This window comes from Fusarium poae, chromosome 3 (genome assembly GCF_019609905.1).
Source record: "Fusarium poae strain DAOMC 252244 chromosome 3, whole genome shotgun sequence".
In the NCBI taxonomy this organism is placed as follows: domain Eukaryota; kingdom Fungi; phylum Ascomycota; class Sordariomycetes; order Hypocreales; family Nectriaceae; genus Fusarium; species Fusarium poae.
In genome coordinates this window covers 1,828,821-1,848,333 of record NC_058401.1, presented here as the reverse complement: position 1 = coordinate 1,848,333, position 19,513 = coordinate 1,828,821, and the positions used below count along the sequence as shown (strand labels likewise).

The window sequence follows — 19,513 nt, the reverse complement described above, 5'->3', positions numbered from 1 at the left end:
GAGGGCATGAATAGTGACCATGATTTGACCTCATGGTAGGGCGGTGGCACGATGTAAAAGAGCGAAACAACAGTCGTGTCCCGTCATTTTTGTAAATTAAATAGATATCTACGATAATTCGATATACTTGACACAATACTTCTTTATTGTCGGAATTTTCTCTCTTGGGAGCTTCATAAGCCAGCCATTTACAAGGCTGCCCTCGATGTCTGCGATGATGTAGGGTACCTAACTATAACACATCTGGACCAAATTCTTTCTTTCTAGAACTAAAGAGTGGTTGTAAAATAACAACAAACAGTCATGTATAGAGCGCAGGAAGTTAATTAATTATAATTCGAACATTACTACTCATATGTCGTTGGTGAATCGCTCTTTTGTCACCTGCTTGATAGGTATAAATATCTCGCATCTACCTAAACGCCTTCGTAACAGCACCATTGCCAAAATTTGAAACCCAGCTCGAGGCATGTCAACAATGCTAATATCCAAAACGTTAAACAGAGGTGTATGCAAAAGATATTTTTGATCCAACTGCACCCAAACATTAACCCCTTTTGATGTGCTTTCCTTGTGTATCCTTATCCGTCTCTTCTATATGCGTGTATTAATTCGTCTGTATCGTGTATATGCCCTTTCCAAATCCTCCTTTATGGCTCGCTGCTGCTGCTGGACTGAGACTCATCTAGCACCTCCTCCTTGACACTCACGCTTTGTTTTCGTGCTTCCACATTCTCGCAACCTTTAGGAACTCGACAAATGTCGCGCGCATTGCATGTCTTCCACAACACCTCTCGAATTTCTTTGAAAACTTGATCGACTGCATCCATAGCCCAGATAACATCTAGATGCTCATACTCGGGAATGATCTTGCTGTGGACCAGGTCAACATGTGGTTCGCGACCTTTCTCGAATCGTCGAAGCAGTTTCTTTCCATCAACAAGATCATCGTTGCCAGCCACCCAGAGAGCCATGGGCGGTGCTTGTTCATTGTACCATGCTGTAGAGCCTTTAGGTTGCTTTCGATGAGAATCGAGTGCTGATGATGTGCGGGGAGTCATGGGTCGTCCATCCGACTTGGCATCCATATGTTCCTCGGCCTTAACAGTCTCCTTGGTAGACAAGATACACTTGTGCTTGGCAAAACACTCGCGACCAAGCCACCATCGCATCGACTCAGCACTGACGTAAACTGGCGCGAATTGGAACATGCGATTACGAAGGCCACGATCCCAGCGCTCATCAGTCCAGTCAAACAGGAAAGAAAACACCTTGTAGCCAAGCCAGCCGTATAGACGTGCGTCCAAGATGGCATGCATTTGCATCATGAAGGGAATGAATGCATGAATACCAAACATGAGTCGAAACAGACCTGGCGAAATGATGCGCATGAACTTAAAGTACATCTTGCCAATGAGAGGGCCGGCGTAGGCTGCTGGAGCGAGAGCGCAGAAAACTGTCAACTTCTCACCCAGTTCAGGTCGTTGCTCTTTGGCCAATGCGACAAAAGTCTGAGTCGTTCCTTGAGAGTGGCAGATAAGACCAATCTTCTCGAAACCAGTCTCGGTAATAACTCTTGATGTCAATGCAGGCAGGTCGAATACGCCCATCTGTCTGATATTCCAACACCACATCCTCGGGTCCTTGTACTCGAGCAGCGCATGCTTGGGAGTGAACCCGCAGCGGTTATTTCCGAGCCACACGTCGTAGCCGGATTTGCAAAGCCAGAAAGCGAGGGATTCGTCATCATTGCAACAGTAAGCACCTGAGCTTTGCAACAAGCCGTGCATGAGCAATACTGGAAATTTGGGCTTTTGCGACGGGTCCTTGAGCTTCCTTCCTTGGTGCTGAAAGACTTCAGGGCCTTGGTCGGACCTCAAGCTCGCTTCCTTCTCGGTGTATTCTTTGGGGTCGTAGACGTGCCACAGATCAATTATGAAACCATCTTCAGTCTGAACTTCGAATGTCTCGACATCGAGGCCAACTCTGCGCGCATAGTACGCGACATCGCAAATGATCGGGTCCGGTCCACCTTCAGTCGGCGGGAACTCTTCAGCTATTTCTGCCCGATCCAACGACGGTCCATTATGCGATTTTTGCTTCCAAGCCCTGTCTTGCTCATACCTCGCTTGAGCTCTCTGCTTTTCTTCTTCGTAGAATGGCCTCTCGGCATCAGGGTTGCGAAACGTTACCCGGTACCAAATGTTCTTGGCCACGATAGGTATTGTCGTAAATAAGGCTCCCAAGACGATGACACCGAGAAATGCCAGACTGAGGAAGAATGCGCAAATTCGGAAAAACATGCATTGAAGATTGCGCAGCACATTGGGAGGCCCATACAGCGGTAGCGGAGGGAAGAGAGGATTTGTATGAGATGGGGGTGTCTGTCGTCGCAATGTGCTATCGACACCGCCCGATTTTTGAAGTGAGGCGCCATTGTGTTCAGACGGTATCTGAACAACCTTGGTTTGCTCAGGCTCCGCGTTCTCAACGTTAGATATCTTTTCTTTTGTCTCGTTGCCCTTCTTGATCTCAACATTTTTGGGCTCGCCCTCAAGCTCTTCACGAAGCGCATTCAGCTTATGCGCTTCTTGCAAGGGCACACCAGGGAGTCGGTTGCCATCAGAAGTAACAATGACTGGATCGTGAGGTGTAACGAATTGCGCCTCGACAGCAACACCGGATGTATCCGCTGGGTCCTGATGAGAGAGTTTCTCGGCCTGCTGAGAAAATTGGACGGCTGTTTCAGCTAGTTTATGGCCAAGGACTCGGGGATGATGACGATGTTGTTCTTGTTCTTGTGTCGTAGTCGACGAGCCTTGTGATTGTTGCGTCATGATATTTATGTCGAGAGAGTATTGAATGGCTCCCTTGGCCAAGTCTCGGTCAAAAAGGATCTGGACAAGTGTTGTCGTTGAGAACAAATCGTTGAATAAATGAGCGACTGCGTCTTTCTGTAATGCAAGAAAAAACTATCTTGCAGGGAATATTCGCATATCTGATAGGGGCCGATAAGAATATAAATCTAGACCGGAGATCGCCAATGTGGTTCAAGAAGGAAATCAAGGATCTGGGTGGAGGAGTGGAATCATGAGAAGTATGGATCAGATGGTAAATTCTGAAATGCGCCGAACAGCTCACTCAACGCTTAGACCGATTATTTGATGTCGTCCTCGCTTGTGTTGCGGTGTATTAGTGTGATAAAGAAACAGAGTTCCCCAATCTTTCTGGACTGGTTTATAATAGAAAAAACAGAAGCGTTGCAAACGTGGTAGAGGAGGCTGAATTGGCGTTATTAAAGATAGAGGTGACAGGACAACCAGTTCTGAATGGTCACTAACAAGAAGGTGTTGCGTCATGAGCAGATTTGGTCTAGATTTTTGGCCAGACAGCCGGATTTGTGGCGGGAACTGTCAGTTTAATGATGGATGATCCTTGCTGAAAAGCATGTGAAGGCTGCTTGTTAATTTGTCAAAAGGGGGCCGAACTCTAACTAATCTCAGCTGTTGTTCTGGATGATCTTGCTGAAATAGTCTAATTTGCACTGCCAACGGCCAAGAACTGATGATGTCTATGACATTTGAATCATGTAGTGGCTTGTATTCTCTGCAAACAGATATACAATACATCAAGTGTCTTGGTACCATCCATGATGATGCTCATGAAAACTCGACGCCAATATTGACGTGTAACTTACTGAAGCAGTCAAGCGCATAATCGATTACACAACAGAGGGACGCCTTATTGCTATGTACTCTTTTTGGATACATAATCCTTGATTTGTACCACACTGCCATGAAATAACATGGCATCCAGCTGTCCTTGCACTACTAAATCTTGTGTTTCGTTTCTCCAGTTGTCAGGTCTAGGTTATGTGCAGTGTACAGCACCAGGGTCTCGCCACCCATCTATCAGCCCTGGACTTGGCTTTTGTTACCCCAGTCTGGAGTTTGGAGCAGGGAGCATGACATGGAGCTGCTGACTGATATTCGCCTGTTGTCTCCAGCGCTTGGATCAACTAGAGCGTATGGTCGTTGGCAACAAGATAGTTGATGGTTGTAACGTACCTATAATAACAGAATCCGTACTGAAACCATACAGACTTGTTGATCCACTGGATAAAGCATTCCCCAACTACTAACAAATCATAATAAACAAAATCATAGTCTTCTTCAATACCCTGGTCGACTTCAACTCCCCCGAGTACGGAGTTCGGGCAACTCGGCCTTGGTACGTACCTCGGGGCGGCAGCGACCCCGTGTTGTCGTTGTACCTTAGTACCTACCCCAACTCACAGAAGCCGAGGCAGGCCACTGGGCTCTTCGGTCGCCCTGAGCCGCTGCCGAAAGAGAAGGAAAGCCACGTCCAATTTCTTATTCTTAACCTCAGGATAGCTTCATCCCCTCACGGTTTTGTTTTTGTTTACATACAATTGTATACCCAAGACTTTTGTTTCTTTGTCTGTTTATTCAGTAATTGTCATTCAACTCATTCGAAAGCTGCTACGAGCGATGCAGTGATCCCCGCGCTTGCGATTCGAGCTTCCTCTACCTGTACTCTTTCCTCTACCGCCATCTACCGACATATCCCCAACCTTGAACTGCGCGCGAAATGGCGTCGTCTTCACAACTAGCTTCAACTACAGTCAAGCGAAGAAATCGCAGACGTCGCCAAGATAAGCCGGCCATTGCTGCCAAACTCATCCTCGACGATCATATCAAGAGCGATGTCGGCATTGTGTCCGAAGACATATTCCGCGACCTCTTCCCTCACCTAGCTAGCGGTAAGTCAAGTCAACCATTCAATGGGAACCCATACTAGAACAAAACCCCAGCTCAACTCTACCAAGGCGCCACCGAGGATGTCCACCACATTGCGATCGCTCCATGGCAACCGAACGCGAACCCTACCGAAAGCCCGTGGTCGATCGTACCAATTATAGAGTCTTCCGCGATTGCGCCGTCGACGGTCCGGTTCTCACCATCTTCTGCCTCCCTGCAGAGCTTTGCCGTAACCCTGCAACAAGTTGCGCCATCCAAGCTATCGAGCCACAGCCGTGGTGGAATCGAAATTCTGGTCCTCGATGTTGCGCCTGTACCTCTCGAGACCGTCTTCGTGAGCTTGGAGAGCGAATTGACAAAGAGACTTGAAAATGGAGAGGGAACATTCTACAGAGATCACCCCGCAAGCTCCAAGGAGAAAGGCGCCGGTTCGACGCCCGATGACCGGCTTGTGGCTTCCCTGAGGGCTGCCCTGAGCAGTCTCAAGGTTGTCCACGCTGGTGATCTGTTTCCGCTTCCTCTGCCACCACACCCGCTCACTCATGTGCCTCCTAATCCCGGAAAAATCATGCTGTGTGAACCTGTTGCTCAAGGTGTCTTGACGGAGTCGACCAAAATCATTCTTATGCGTGGTCGCGTCCATACAAAGCAGATCCGCCGTGTTGCTTCCATGACTGCGAGCCAACAACTAAATGGCCTGCCTGAGGACGAGGACGATACCAGTACAGATCAATTCTACTCTGCTGCCGAGGATCGCGACAAGTCAGGAATGATGACAGAAGACATGGAATCAGCCACCGAGACGGAGCCAGATATGTCAGATTTTGAGAACGAGGATGAGCTGTCGGACGATTCTATGGATGACATGATCTCTTTACAAGCGCCTACGCTACCAACAACCAATGCTAGTGGTGTATCGACATTACAGCCTGGAACGCCAATGACTGTAGGAACGCTTCGCGGTAGAAAGACGAACGGAATCACAACCCCCGGCTCTGTTTTCTCGAATTTCACTGCGACTACTGCTCGACCAGATAGGCCCCGAGGCCGCCTGTTCAAGGCCCAAGGTTTGATGGAGCAGATCCCCGCAGACATTTTACACCCAAAGCCATCAGTAGAAGACGACGAGGAAGCGCGCATCTACGTTGATGTGACATCTCTAAGTCGCATCGGGTGCTTCTCTGGAGATTGGGTCAGGATCGAAGCCGCAGAAGAACCTCCTGCGAATGGGTTTGGCGCTTTTGGCCTGGGAAGCTTTGGACAAGCTGAGCCTGAACCCGCCAAGTGGCGACCTGTTCGAGTCTACGGACTCCCTGAGGGCTATTCGCAACGTCCCATGACAAGGATTCCCAGTGCTAAACATGGCGAGAGAAGGTTGTCATTTTTTGAATCGCAAATCCAGCGGCCTGCCAGCCCTACTGCCTATGCGTCTCCCATTCTCCTAGCCAATCTCGATGATGCGCCTTACCTCCGTCTTGCGCCTTTGAAGAAAGCGTCATATCAAGGGAAGGGGACAATTCCTAGATTCACTAGCGCAGCCAGACCGCCGTATGCTCGGGATATTACTATCCATCACATTCGAACTCCGATTTCCGCAGAACGTGCTTTCCAAACCGCCGTTCTGGGTGGCTTGAAGCGTTACTTCGCGCAGAAAATCCGCCTCGTTCGAAGCGGAGATCTCATTGCTGTCCCAGTTGACGCTGAGCTCGGCCGTACGCTACAGGAGATGCCCGGCGCCGGAGGATCTGAAGTGGACGATGTGATGGCGCTGACTGTTGGTGGCCAGGAGACTGGAAAACAGCCTTCCAAGTTTGACAGTGTTGCGTGGTTCAAAGTTGGACATATCCAAATCCAAAAGTCTGATGAAGATGAGGACGGAAGTGCTGAGGCTTTCTGGGGATCAGTTGCCTGCATCGATAGCTCGTCTGTTGCTATGCATGGCTCGGGCTTTGAAACAAGCCGAATCCCTGGTATCAAGCAAAGCACATGGCAGTATTACCTCGGCCTGAAGAAAACACCCAAGAAGCCATCGGAAACAACCCCAGCCCCTATTCAAGAGCCTGAACTGTCCTATGTGTCACCTCTCAGGCGTCAGCTGAGGGAACTGATCGCAGCTGCTACGAGCGCCAGGGCAATCCATCTGAAGATGCCTCCCGTTGCGGTTTTATTGACTTCCACGCATCGAAATATTGGAAAGTCCACTCTAGCGTCAGGTGCTTGTTCTGATATGGGTCTACATACCTATACCATAGACGCTTACGATATTCTCAGCGAAGGAAGCGGCAGCGGAAGCGATGTAAAGACAGAAGGTTTCCTCAGGACAAGGGCAGAGCGAGCTATGAGTTGTGGCTCTGACTGCTGCGCTCTGCTGGTACAGCATATCGAGGCTCTCACTGCTGATCGTATTGAAGCGACAATCAAAGAAATCCTTGAAGATACTCGAGTTCTGATTGCTACAACGAACGAGGTCGACAAGGTACCTGATGGAGTTAGAGCATTGTTCACGCACGAGTTGGAAATGACTGCCCCCGATGAAGCAGAGCGTGAATCGATTCTCAAAACTATCATAAGCGACAGGGGTGTCAGCCTTGAGCCGTCTATTGACCTCAACTCGATCGCCCTTAAGACTGCTGCGCTGGTGGCTGGCGACTTGGTCGACGTGGTTGAGCGTGCGTCTATCGCTCAGCAATCACGACTGGAACAACTATCGGCGAAGAATACGCACGATAACACGATAATAACTGTGCGTGATGTACAGGTTGCAGGTGGGCCTCTCGCCCGCTGTCTGACGAAGAGTGATTTTGAGATTGCCGTTGAAGCGGCTCGCAAGAACTTCTCTGACTCTATCGGCGCGCCCAAGATTCCCAACGTTACCTGGGACGATGTTGGTGGTCTGAACAATGTTAAGGAGGCTGTTACCGAGACTATCCAACTACCACTTGAACGCCCCGAGCTTTTTGCAAAGGGTATGAAAAAGCGATCGGGTATTCTCTTTTATGGCCCTCCCGGAACCGGAAAGACATTGTTGGCCAAAGCAATCGCTACAGAATACAGTCTCAACTTCTTCAGCGTCAAGGGACCTGAGCTGCTTAACATGTACATTGGTGAGTCTGAAGCCAACGTTCGACGTGTGTTCCAGCGTGCTCGCGATGCTCGACCCTGTGTCGTCTTCTTCGATGAGCTGGATTCCGTGGCTCCTAAGCGTGGCAACCAAGGAGACAGTGGTGGTGTTATGGACCGTATCGTTTCCCAGCTTCTAGCGGAGCTGGATGGTATGTCTGGAGGGGACGATGGAGGCGGTGGTGTTTTCGTCGTTGGTGCCACCAACAGACCTGATCTTTTGGATCCTGCCCTTCTCCGTCCTGGTCGCTTCGACAAGATGCTTTACCTGGGTGTTTCCGACACCAACGATAAGCAGCAAACCATTCTAGAAGCACTTACCAGAAAGTGAGTTTGCAAAACACCCGTGTGTCTAACCATAACAAAATGACTAACCTACTTGCAGATTCACCCTTCACCCGTCTGTTTCCCTTGCATCTGTGGCCGAGAAACTCCCGTTCACATATACTGGTGCCGATTTCTATGCTTTATGCAGTGATGCAATGCTCAAGGCTGTTACACGCCAGGCCACAGCAGTAGACAACAAGATCCGCGCTATCAACGCTGACCCAGAAACTCATCACCCTATTTCAACAGCCTATTATTTTGACCATTACGCTACCCCAGAGGACATCGCCGTCATGGTCCAGGAACAAGACTTCCTTGCTGCCAACGATGAGCTTATTCCTAGTGTCAGCGCTGGCGAATTGGCTCATTATGAGCATGTCAGGGCTACTTTCGAGGGAGTTCGAGAAAAAGAGAAGGATGATAAACCTGCCCCAGTTCAACGGGCCGTGTCAGGAGCATCGACTTCGTCCAAGGGTAAGGGGAAGGCGGTCGCATCAGGATCCAGTAAGGGCAAAGGCAAAGGGATTGCGTTGACCAGTGACGACGAGATAGATGAAGAGGATGAGGTGGATGACATGAACGGGCAGTCCAAGGGGAAGGGGAAGGCACCCATGGGCTTCCAGGATGGAACAGCCAGTGATGACGATGGACTGTATTAATTTAAGATGGAATAATGTGGTATTAAGCAGGCATATATATTGAGATCTAGAGTGGAGACTGGGTATTTGATCTTTATATAGGTATTAACGCCAGGATGGTATCTTGGTTGAGTTTAAAGTAGACTCTGTACACTATTGCCCCCTTCTAGAACAAATGAAAACTTATGATCAAATTCTACGCCCCTATTATTTCTTGGATTCCTTCTTATGCTCTTTTTTGGGTTCCTTCTTTGAATCCTTCTTAGAGTCCTTCTTTACCTCTTTCTTGGAATCCTTGTTATCTTTCTTAGTCTCCTTCTTTACGTCCTTGGAGCTCTTCTTGGACTCTTTTTTGGGATCCTTGCTGCTCTTCTTCGGAACCTTCTTGACGTCTTTCTTGGCATCCTTGGAATCCTTCTTCTTTGGGTCCTTCTTCGATTCCTTTTTAGTCTCTGTCTTGACCTCTGTCTTGACCTCGGCCTTGTCTTCTTCTTTAACCTCCTCTTTAGCCTCTTCTTTAGCATCTTCAACAGTCTTGTCCGCAGATGCAGCAGCTTCAGGCTCCTTCACTTCTTCCTCTTCCTCATCTTCACTATCTTCATCATCGTCACTGTCCTCATCACTATCTTCCTCATCTTCGTCAGAGTCAGATTCGGTATCGTCTTCTGAATCCTCTTCATCCGACGTTTCTGTCTTCTTCTCCAACTCGGGCTCCTCCTTTATCGCCGTCTTAGCCTCAGTAGCCTTAACCTCTTCCGGACTTGCCCCCGTACTGGATGGCTTCGTGGATGGGATCAAAGTTGAAGGACCATCTTTCCAGGTACCGGTTGTTGGGCTTTGAATAGCATTTCGCGCCGCATCGGTCTCGGCCCATGATCCAGATGTTGGCGACTGAATACCGTCGATCTTGCTGTCTATCGAGATAGGGGTTTCCGTAGACGTTTTAGTTTCTTCGGTGGCCTTTGTGCTCGCCGCATCTTTCTTCTTCTCGCCATCCTTGCCGTGGACCTTCTCTCGTAGACTCTTTAGGCGAAGCTCCTTAGCCTTCGCCGCAGCTTCATCAGCAACGGATCGGACAGGTAAGGCTTTCGCTTCCGTCTTGGGTGCTGTAGAGACCTTTGGTGTTGCGGATGTTGCTGTCTTGGTCGCGGGCAGCGGAGGTGCGGCAGGGACGGGTTTCGGAGAGTTGGCGGCAGCAGCAGCGGCGGCACCAACTGCAGACATCATGGCGATTCCTGCAGGGGAAACCGGGCTCTTGCTGGGCATGGGGTAGACTGGTCGCATTAAGGAGTCATCGGGAAGCTTGTCGTTTATCGACGGGATGGTATATTCGTCAAAGTAAATCTTGACCTGCTCCTTAAGTTCGCTGCGTTCGTTCCATTCTTCGATCTCGACAATATCCTATAAAAAGCCACAAGTATCAGTTATGCGATCCGTGGTTACACCAAGAGGAAAGGTGGTCGTACGCCCACAACCCAGCCCTCCTGAATCAGGGCAGGGAGCTTCCTCGCGCGGCCGTTTCCATCTTTACCGGCTCTTCGACCCCATAGCAGACGAGCCTTTGTATCGACGGCGATATCGATAGCTTTAAAGGGAATGCGGTTGGCGCGTAGGATGGTCTCGAGACGTGATGTGGCCGTGACAATATGGGAAGAACCAGCAGTCAGGGAGGTGTAGATATAAAGCGCGGGATCGTTTAAGTAGTTTGTCATGTTGTATTAACAGTCAGATACAGATTCTGTTTGGTTTGGTGTGATTTGATAGCAGAGTGAGTTGTTCTTCAGGGGTACTTTTCGCATGAGTGGATATGGATGGATGACGGTTGAGTTGGACTGGATTTCGTAGCAACCTGTCAGGGTAACGATGTTCAATAGATGGCTTGCATAACTGGAGCTACGTAAGCAGCTTATAAAAATGTACAGTGTCTCACTAATTGTTAGCGGAAATACTTTTTGCTTCAGAAATAGGAGAGGCCATGGAACTCCTTACAGTGCTGGAACAATCTAGCGAACCTAGCGCTGTAACTTGGAGGCATGATGCGGGGGCGGGGCAGCCCGTGGATGGACAGCTAGGTACTTGCTGTCAGTTTGCTGCAGGAAAGTACCCTAATGTCGGTACCTGAATATGTATGATGATTTAATTCAGGGGAAAATTGGAGTTGCTCAAAAGTCTGGTTTAGTCTTGTAGTCGAGGTATTCACCATCTTTGAAGGTTGAGCCTTCTTTTGCTCGTATTTCTTACACTGTATCTGTAGCTCTTGTGGCCCTTATTCCCCCTGAAAGCCCCACTGGATTTAGTATCCAATGTAATGAATGTGAAGCACATTAATCAACTCATGATACCCGTCTCATGATTGACAGAAGCAAAAATAAAACAAAAACAAAAAATGACAAGCTTGTAAAGAGATAATCCAAGACAATCTCAAGTGCATCTGTCCTAAAAGTCTTTGACTATTATTTCTTTTTGTGCCTGACAGCTCGCGTAGTGACATAAGAATGAGGCTGATGGAAGGAGTTTCTCCACCATGTCGTAAGCTCTCTCCCTTCCCTTTTGTCGTCTCTTTCTTTGACACCTTTCAGTTCCGTTTCCTTCTTTTATCTTCTATTCTTTCATTCCGCTACCATCGTTTCCGATGTCTACCAACCTACCCTGTTTCACGATGTACTGAAAAGCTCATAATCGCCTTTGTTCCCTGCCATTGACGGCTACTTACAGACATATACGAACGCGCCAACTCGATTCGGAGTCGTTCAGGAGAAATGACTGAACATATCGACGACATGGCGCAATTGGTCTCCCGTGATATAGCTTGAAACGCCATCCCGATGACTAGAGGCCGTCTTTGTATGAACTAAAGATAGCCAGCCGGCCAAGCGGTTGGTCTGCACCAGCAATTAGCCGGCAATCTACTCCAAAGCAAGCCAAGCCAAATCCTGACCGTACCTACACAACCACAATCTCGTGTCAGTCGCCAACCCCAGCCGAAATCTATTTATTGACACTGCCAGATGATAGCTGCATCTTGGCATGGCAACTTGCATTCGGGACCCTAAACTCATCAGCCAGTCGCTGTTGTTTTGCCCATATCATTGCTCTGATTAATGCGGTGTATTGGTCCACATCTACGGATATCATGCTGTTGTTTGATTAGCACAAAATGCCGTTGCATTTCCATTAGTTGTGTCGCTCACAATAACAAAGGACCCGCCCCTGGCTAGCCTTCTACGTTTGCGACTGGGTTTTTATCTTGGCTTTCGGAGCAATTTCCAAGTTCCGTCTATCCATGGATTCCGACTGCTCTGCGATCTTGGGTTATTCGCAGTGTTTGAAGCCCTCTGTACTCGCTTGCAACGAGGCATTTGCAACACTCTCTGCTTTGCTTTCGAGGGGTTCCGACTTGGTATTCTCAACGGCCAATTAATCTGTTCACGGCAGGATACTTTTTCTGCCAATGGTGCTCATGCGCTGTAGCAAGCTGTTTCATAGCCTTGACCCAGGCGTTGCATTGTGGGACGTTGATTGAATGAGACGTCCAGGTCCTAGTCCCAGATAAGACCTTTGAGATTGTTGCATCGAGCGATGTGACCAAATTCTGCCGTCCATCAGAAAGAATGACTGAAACAATGGTCGAAAAGTTTTCCATGAAAAATTCTTTGTCTCTTGACTCATCCAACAAGCAGTTTTGCTGCCACACACAAATCACAAAGACGTTCTGACGACCAATCCACACCGACTCCTGTCACCAGTCCATTTCTGAACAAACCACGCAAAAGAAAGAGGGATGTGATAACTGGAGAGGTGCCCCCTTAGCGTAGTAAGAAGGTGCCCCTATAAGTAAATTTTAATTAGGTTATTTTAAAATTAATCTATAAAGTAATTAGCTAATTAATATTATATATTTTTATAGAATATTTTCTTAATTAATTTATATTACTTTTTTTATAAAAATTTTTTCTTTATTATCTTTCTTTTATAATAATTAAGATAATATATTATATATTCTTTTAAATTTAATTATTAATATATTATTAAAGAATTATTATTAATATATTATTTATTAATTATTACCTTATAATACTTATATATATTATATTTAATTAGCTTAAAAATTACTCTTTTTACTTTAAGTATATTATTAGTAAAAATAGTAATAAGCTATATTAATCTAAGGACTATAAATTTAAATATAATAAAGTATAGTTAATATATTATTAATTTATTAATTATATATTTAATTTAAATAAGTAATTCTACTTTAGAGTAAAGTCTTTTATTATATACTTAATATTAAATAAATAGAATAGCTATATAGTATAATAAAATACTATTAATATATTAATAATATATTTATAATCTTTAATTAATATATTATAAAATAGTCTTAAGCTTTTCTAGAACTTATAAATCTATATTAAAGGGTATTATAATACCTTAGTAATATAAGCTATTTATAATAGTAATACTATTATTAACCTTATTATTATTAAAAGTATATTTTCTATTTAAGATATTATTAATACTTTATTTATATATTAATAATATATTAGCTAAAATTTATTTAGAATTCTATAATAATTATATTACTTAGCTTAAGTAAAATAGCCTAAAGGAAAATATTTACTTTATTATACTTATTAAAAAGGCCTTCTTATCTATAGATAGTAAAAAGTATAATAAATTAAAGGTATTATTAATATATTATTAATTAATTAATTTATTATTATTAATATATTATATAAGTAATAATTAAAGTATTTTCTAATAATAAAGATAATAATAATAATAAAGAGTTTTTTACTTATTTCTCCCTTAAGTAATAAAAGTAATATAAAGTAAAAAAACTTATTAATATATTATATATATATTAACTATATATTTAAGATCTATTATTAATATATTATCTATAGATTATTATTTAAATTAAAAGTATACCTCTTTTTTCTATTACTAAGCCTATTATACTTATTACTATACTTATTACTATACTTACTATTATAGCTATTATACCTACTATTATACTTATTATACCCCTTATTATACCCCCTATTATACCCCTTACTATAGCTATTATACTTATTATTATACCTATTATACCCCTTACTATAACTCCTATTATACCTATATTATCTATAGGTAATTATATTATAGCTATAAAAGAGATAAATATTAATCTATATCTTAATATAAGTAATTACTAATATATTATTAATATATTATTAATATATTAATAATATCTATATAATATATTTAATATATATTTAAGATATTAATAAAAAAGAGCTTATTTAAAGTCTTTTTACTTATCTTTATATTATTAAGATTAAAAAAGATTATTTTTATTAATCTATTAATAAAGGCTAAGTAATATATTATTTATTTATAATTAATATATTATTAATATTTTTAATTTAATTTTATTACTATAAAGAAAAAGCTTAATCTTTCTTCTTAATAGGTTTATAAATACTATTAAAATAATAAGATATTATTAATATATTATTAATCTATAGTTAATATATTAGTAGTCTATTTACTTATTAACTTTAATAATATTTATATAATTTAAGCTTTATTAAAATAGGACTATTAAGCTATAAAGAAAGTATAAATATAATAATTAATATCTACTTAATATATTAATTAATAAATAATAATAAGGTAATAAGGTAATAATATATAGCTTAAGAGTTATTAATAAATAGCTAAGGGATTAATAATATATATATAATATATTAACTTAATTTCTTTAGTATTTTAATTATTACTTTATATTAATAATACTTTAATATTAATATTTATATTTTACTTAAATAATTTAATATAAGTAATATATTAATTAATAATAAATAATTATTATAAATATAAAGTAAAGTCTTATAATATATTATTAATATATTATTAATAAATTAATAATATATTAAGTATTACTTAAGATCTTTATTAATTTAATTTATTATCTTTATTACTATAGAATCTATTTAAGGAATTAATTTTTAAAATTAAGAATTATACTTATAATAACTTAAGCTAAAAGAGTAATAATTACTTTTAAAGCTATTACTATAAAAGGCTAAAAAGGTATTTTATTAAGAGTTATTAACTATTATAATTAACTACTTTTTCTTTTATAAGTAATATATTAATAATATATTATTAATATATTATAAATATTAAAATGTATAACTTATAGTAAATAAAGCTATAAGCTTAGAAATTTAATAATAATATAATAGTATTAATAGTAGTAAGAGCAGTAATACTATAGGGCTTAATATAAGTCTAAACCTTATATAAGAATATAAGCTTTAAATAGATAGTAAAAAATTCTTTCTCTCTTATAATATAATAATAAAATAAGGAAGTTATTAATATTAATATTTAAAGCTAATATAATATATAAGTTATTCTAATTAATTACTTATATAATAGTAGCTAATTATTAATAATCTATATAAATATATTTTACTAGGTAGGCTTTAACTTTATAGATAATAGCCCTAGGGCCTTAGCCTATAGAAATAGTAATTAATATAATAATAAAGAAAAATTAATTATTATATTAATTAATAATAAAAAATAAGCTAAAGATCTATATTAATTAATCTTTAATTAAAAAGAGCTTAAAAATATTAAAATTAATAATATATATAATAATAAGCTTAATATTATATTAGCTTAATTTAATTACTAAGTCTTAGTCTTTTTATACTTTATTAAATTAAATTATATTAATTAGGTCTTATAGAAAGAAAAGTAACTTAATACCCTATATTAAAAGCTAGATTAAGGGATTAAACTATTAATATAGAAAAAGGTATTTTTAAAGGCAATATAATTAAATAATTATATACTTTAAATTATAAACCTAGAGATAATTATTTATATTATAAAGATATTTAGACTATTTAATAGTTTATAATAAATAATTAGCTATCTATTTAATTATAGTAATTAAAATAATAAGGTTAATTAGAATTATTAGAATTTTAAAATATTAGTTTTTTATATAGTTATTTTAAGTTTAATAAGAAGTTTTAGGCTTAATTAAAGGCTTTCTCTAAGGATTAATAAATATTATATAAATATATTATATAATAACTATCTAAGTGAATATAAATAATATGCCTTATAATAAGTAGAGTTTTAATAAGTAGTTTTAACTGTAATATTATAAATATATTATATATTTTAATATATTAAATAAATCTATTTATATAGTTTTTAATTTATCCCTAGGGTAAATACTAGGAGATTTAGTATTTCCTATTAATACTTTAAATATAAGGATAAGTATTATTAAATAGCTAAGTAATTAGAATACTAAAGTTAATATTACTTTAATAAGTAAGCTACTATAATCTAAAGTATACTCTATATATTATTAATATATAAATAATAAATAAATAATATATAGCTTATATTTTTACTTTTAGCTTTATTTAATTTATACTTAGAATAAAGTATTATTATAGCCTTAATTATTATTATAATAATTTAAAATATTTAAAGTCTAAATAAGGTACTTATTATAATTTAAATAGCTAAATAATATATTAGTAATATATTACTAATATATTAAAGATTACTTATCTATAAATAATCTTTAATAAGTTAATATATTACCTACTTTATTAATATAATACTTAATGTATAAATTTAATATAATTTATATAATTAAGTATATTATTTTACTTTATACCTATAGATAAGAATTTTTAATTAAAGCTATAAGTAATCTAAGGTTAATTTTTATATTATACTTAGTTTAAGAATAATAAGTAATCTATATAATATATAAGTAATATATTACTAATATATTATTAATATATACTTTAAATAAGTTAAGTAAGCCTTTATTTATATTTTTTATAAGTAGTTATATTAAGTAGATTTATTATATATTATATAATTTAGTTTTATAGATTAATATTATTATTAAAGGTTTAATAGTATAGCTTTTCTAAGTATATATATTAGTAATATATTAATAATATATAAGTAAATACTTACTTACTCCCTTTATATAATAGATATAGTAGAGCTTAAGATATTTCTTTAAATACTTAAGCTTATCTTTTATAAAATTAACCTTTTTATAGAGATATTTATTAAAACCTATATTAAATATTAATTATATATTAATAATATATTAATAATATATTAATAATATATTTATTAGTAATTATACCTATATCTTAATTAATAGTAATACTAGAAAGTCTTTCTCTATAAATATATTATTATTTAATATAAATAGATATCTTTTTAAATAAATATTTAAAGACCTTTAAGAATATTAGAAAATAAATATATATAAATTACCCTTTAATAATTGCTTAAATAAGAGGAATAATTAAAGTATTATTAATAAATACTTAATATATTAATAATATATAGAGAATATATACTTATTATTCTATATTCTTAATATAAAGCTTAAATAATCTCTTTTTTACTATTAATAGTAATATATTTAAAATTTATATTAATTTAAAATAATTAAAGATTTAAACTTTTAAATAGCTTAGCTTATTAATAATAAAATATAATTATAAGAAATTTATTTTTAATTTAATAAAATATATAAATATATTATAATATATTATTAATATATGTCACAGCTCGAAGTCAGACCAACCTACCCTAGAGCCACAAGTGGATCAGATCACGTGGCGATAGCGTTATCGCCGTAACCTTAGTTAGACCGCCAGTCAGATCCTGAACGTAGCTCCTTGAGCTACGTCTTGTTAATAGAGCCTGACCTGCCTGCAGTGCCTATCCGTAGCAATAGAACCTATTACGCCCGAAGCGTTCCCTGTCCACCCGTACCGCCGGACTCAGCCCGTGACACTACGTAGCTCCTACCGTTTGGACGCCGAACGCAATGACCGCTAGACCGCTTCCTCCGTTCCTGCCAGATGGCGCAGACTCCTTCCGAGCCCACGCCCCCGAGCATCTCGACGACTGGTTCGAGTACTTCAAAAGTGTCTACACCTACGCCGAGGAAGCCCAGAACCGTATCTCTCACCTCGAGGACCAGCTCCAAGCCGACCAAGAGAAAATCCAGGATCGAGAGCATACCCTCCAGCGGATCGCTAAAGAGCGCGACGCTGTACAAATCCAACTCGAATATGTTGAGCAACAGACCAAGAGAACCTTGAAAGAGAAAGATGACGCCCTCTTTGAAGCCCGCCTGGCCGAACGGCGTGCCCTCGACGCCACCCGACCTACCGTACCTACTATCCGTGAACCCCCGAGACTAGCGCTCCCGCTGAGCTTCGTGTAGCGACTCCTATGGGAACGACTCCTCCGCCTTCTTCCCGATCTACCGAATCAACCAGTCTTACCGAACGATTACCCGACCCTGACAAGTTTGAGGGCGAACGGAGCGACCTACGCCGTTTCGTCTCCCAGATACACTCAAAACTAAAAGCTAACCACGACCGATTCCCGACACGCCTCGCCCGAATGTCCTATGTAACTGGCCGTCTTAAGGGACGCGCCTATGCACAAGTCCTACCGCACATTAAAGCTGGTGAATGCCAACTCCCCGACTACCAGGATATTATCGATCTACTAGAACGCGCTTTTGGAGACCCGAACCGGATCAATAATGCCCGCGCCGAATTATTCCGCCTTCGCCAGACTCACAAGGATTTCAGCACCTTCTTCGCCGAGTTCCAACGCCTCGCGCTGGAAGGAGAAATGTCAGAAGAGGCCCTCCCTACCCTGTTGGAACAAGCTGTCTCCCGAGAACTACGCGGAATGCTTATACACAACCCACCGCCTAGCTATAAATATCACGACCTAGCCACCTTCCTACAAGAATTGGAAAACCGACGACGCCGCTTCGCAGCGGAGCCACAGCCTGCGTCACGAAAGACGAATATGCCGCTGAAGGAGTACCCCCAGACACTCCGAAAGAAGTCCCCATCGCCTCGTAGAGGGAGAAGCCCCCCCGAAAACCGCCAACCAGCCGGAGAACCTATGGACCTCAGCAATCAGCGCCGCTATAACCGCCCTAACCAACGACGGGAGAACAACCAGTGCTTCCGTTGCGGTTCAGCCAACCACTACCTCCGCGACTGTCCCGAACCTGACACACGTCCAACCAGGCTCCGTCAAGCCACCTTCGCTTATAGCCCCAACCGCACCAGCCAGCCCCCGTCTCCACACTCGCCTACATCCAGCCGCGCCAGTTCCCGCCGATCTAGACACTCCCGAGGACGCCAGGAAAACGGGGTGAGCCTGTCTTAAGTCGGCGCCAGGCTCCCCTCCCCGCACCTACTGTACCGAAGATTAAACTGTCCGCCGCCTCCGTTCATGGAATCCCGATTGAGAACGAGAACAACCAACGTTCGAACCTGATGATACTGCCTGCCAGCCTCAATGTGGCCGGAAGAGAACCAATTCCGTCTTACGCTATGACCGATAGCGGAGCGGAAGGAAAAGGGTTTATCGACGAGAGCTGGGCTAAGTCCCAGAACCTGAAGTTTAGACCCCTGAAGAGAACCTTCGAGATTGAAGTGTTCGACGGGCGACCTGCCGAGAGCGGGAAGGTCGCCTACTACGTCCGCGCCGGACTCCGCATTGCCGATCACGAGCAGAAGAGCATGATCTTCTACGTGACCCAGCTAGCCAGCTACC

At 40.7% G+C, this 19,513-nt stretch overlaps 4 protein-coding genes across 4 annotated transcripts; 2 read left to right on the top strand and 2 right to left on the bottom strand.

Moving 5' to 3' along the window:
- Positions 1 to 650: 650 nt before the first annotated feature.
- Positions 651 to 2,837, bottom strand: FPOAC1_008023 (uncharacterized protein; the record flags this gene model as incomplete). The annotated part of the gene is made up of 1 exon (XM_044852469.1): positions 651 to 2,837. The coding sequence occupies one exon, from the start codon at positions 2,835 to 2,837 to the stop codon at positions 651 to 653; it is 2,187 nt and encodes a 728-aa protein (XP_044705139.1).
- A 1,774-nt stretch (positions 2,838 to 4,611) lies between these two features.
- Positions 4,612 to 8,887, top strand: PEX6 (peroxisomal assembly protein; the record flags this gene model as incomplete). Its single annotated transcript, XM_044852468.1, has 3 exons — positions 4,612 to 4,783; positions 4,835 to 8,228; positions 8,287 to 8,887. 3 exons carry the CDS (start codon positions 4,612 to 4,614, stop codon positions 8,885 to 8,887), a joined length of 4,167 nt encoding a protein of 1,388 aa, XP_044705138.1.
- A 186-nt stretch (positions 8,888 to 9,073) lies between these two features.
- Positions 9,074 to 10,578, bottom strand: FPOAC1_008021 (uncharacterized protein; the record flags this gene model as incomplete). The annotated part of the gene is made up of 2 exons (XM_044852467.1): positions 9,074 to 10,267; positions 10,333 to 10,578. 2 exons carry the CDS (start codon positions 10,576 to 10,578, stop codon positions 9,074 to 9,076), a joined length of 1,440 nt encoding a protein of 479 aa, XP_044705137.1.
- Positions 10,579 to 17,750: 7,172 nt separating this feature from the next.
- FPOAC1_008020 (uncharacterized protein) lies at positions 17,751 to 18,152 on the top strand (the record flags this gene model as incomplete). The annotated part of the gene is made up of 1 exon (XM_044852466.1): positions 17,751 to 18,152. The coding sequence occupies one exon, from the start codon at positions 17,751 to 17,753 to the stop codon at positions 18,150 to 18,152; it is 402 nt and encodes a 133-aa protein (XP_044705136.1).
- Positions 18,153 to 19,513: the final 1,361 nt, after the last annotated feature.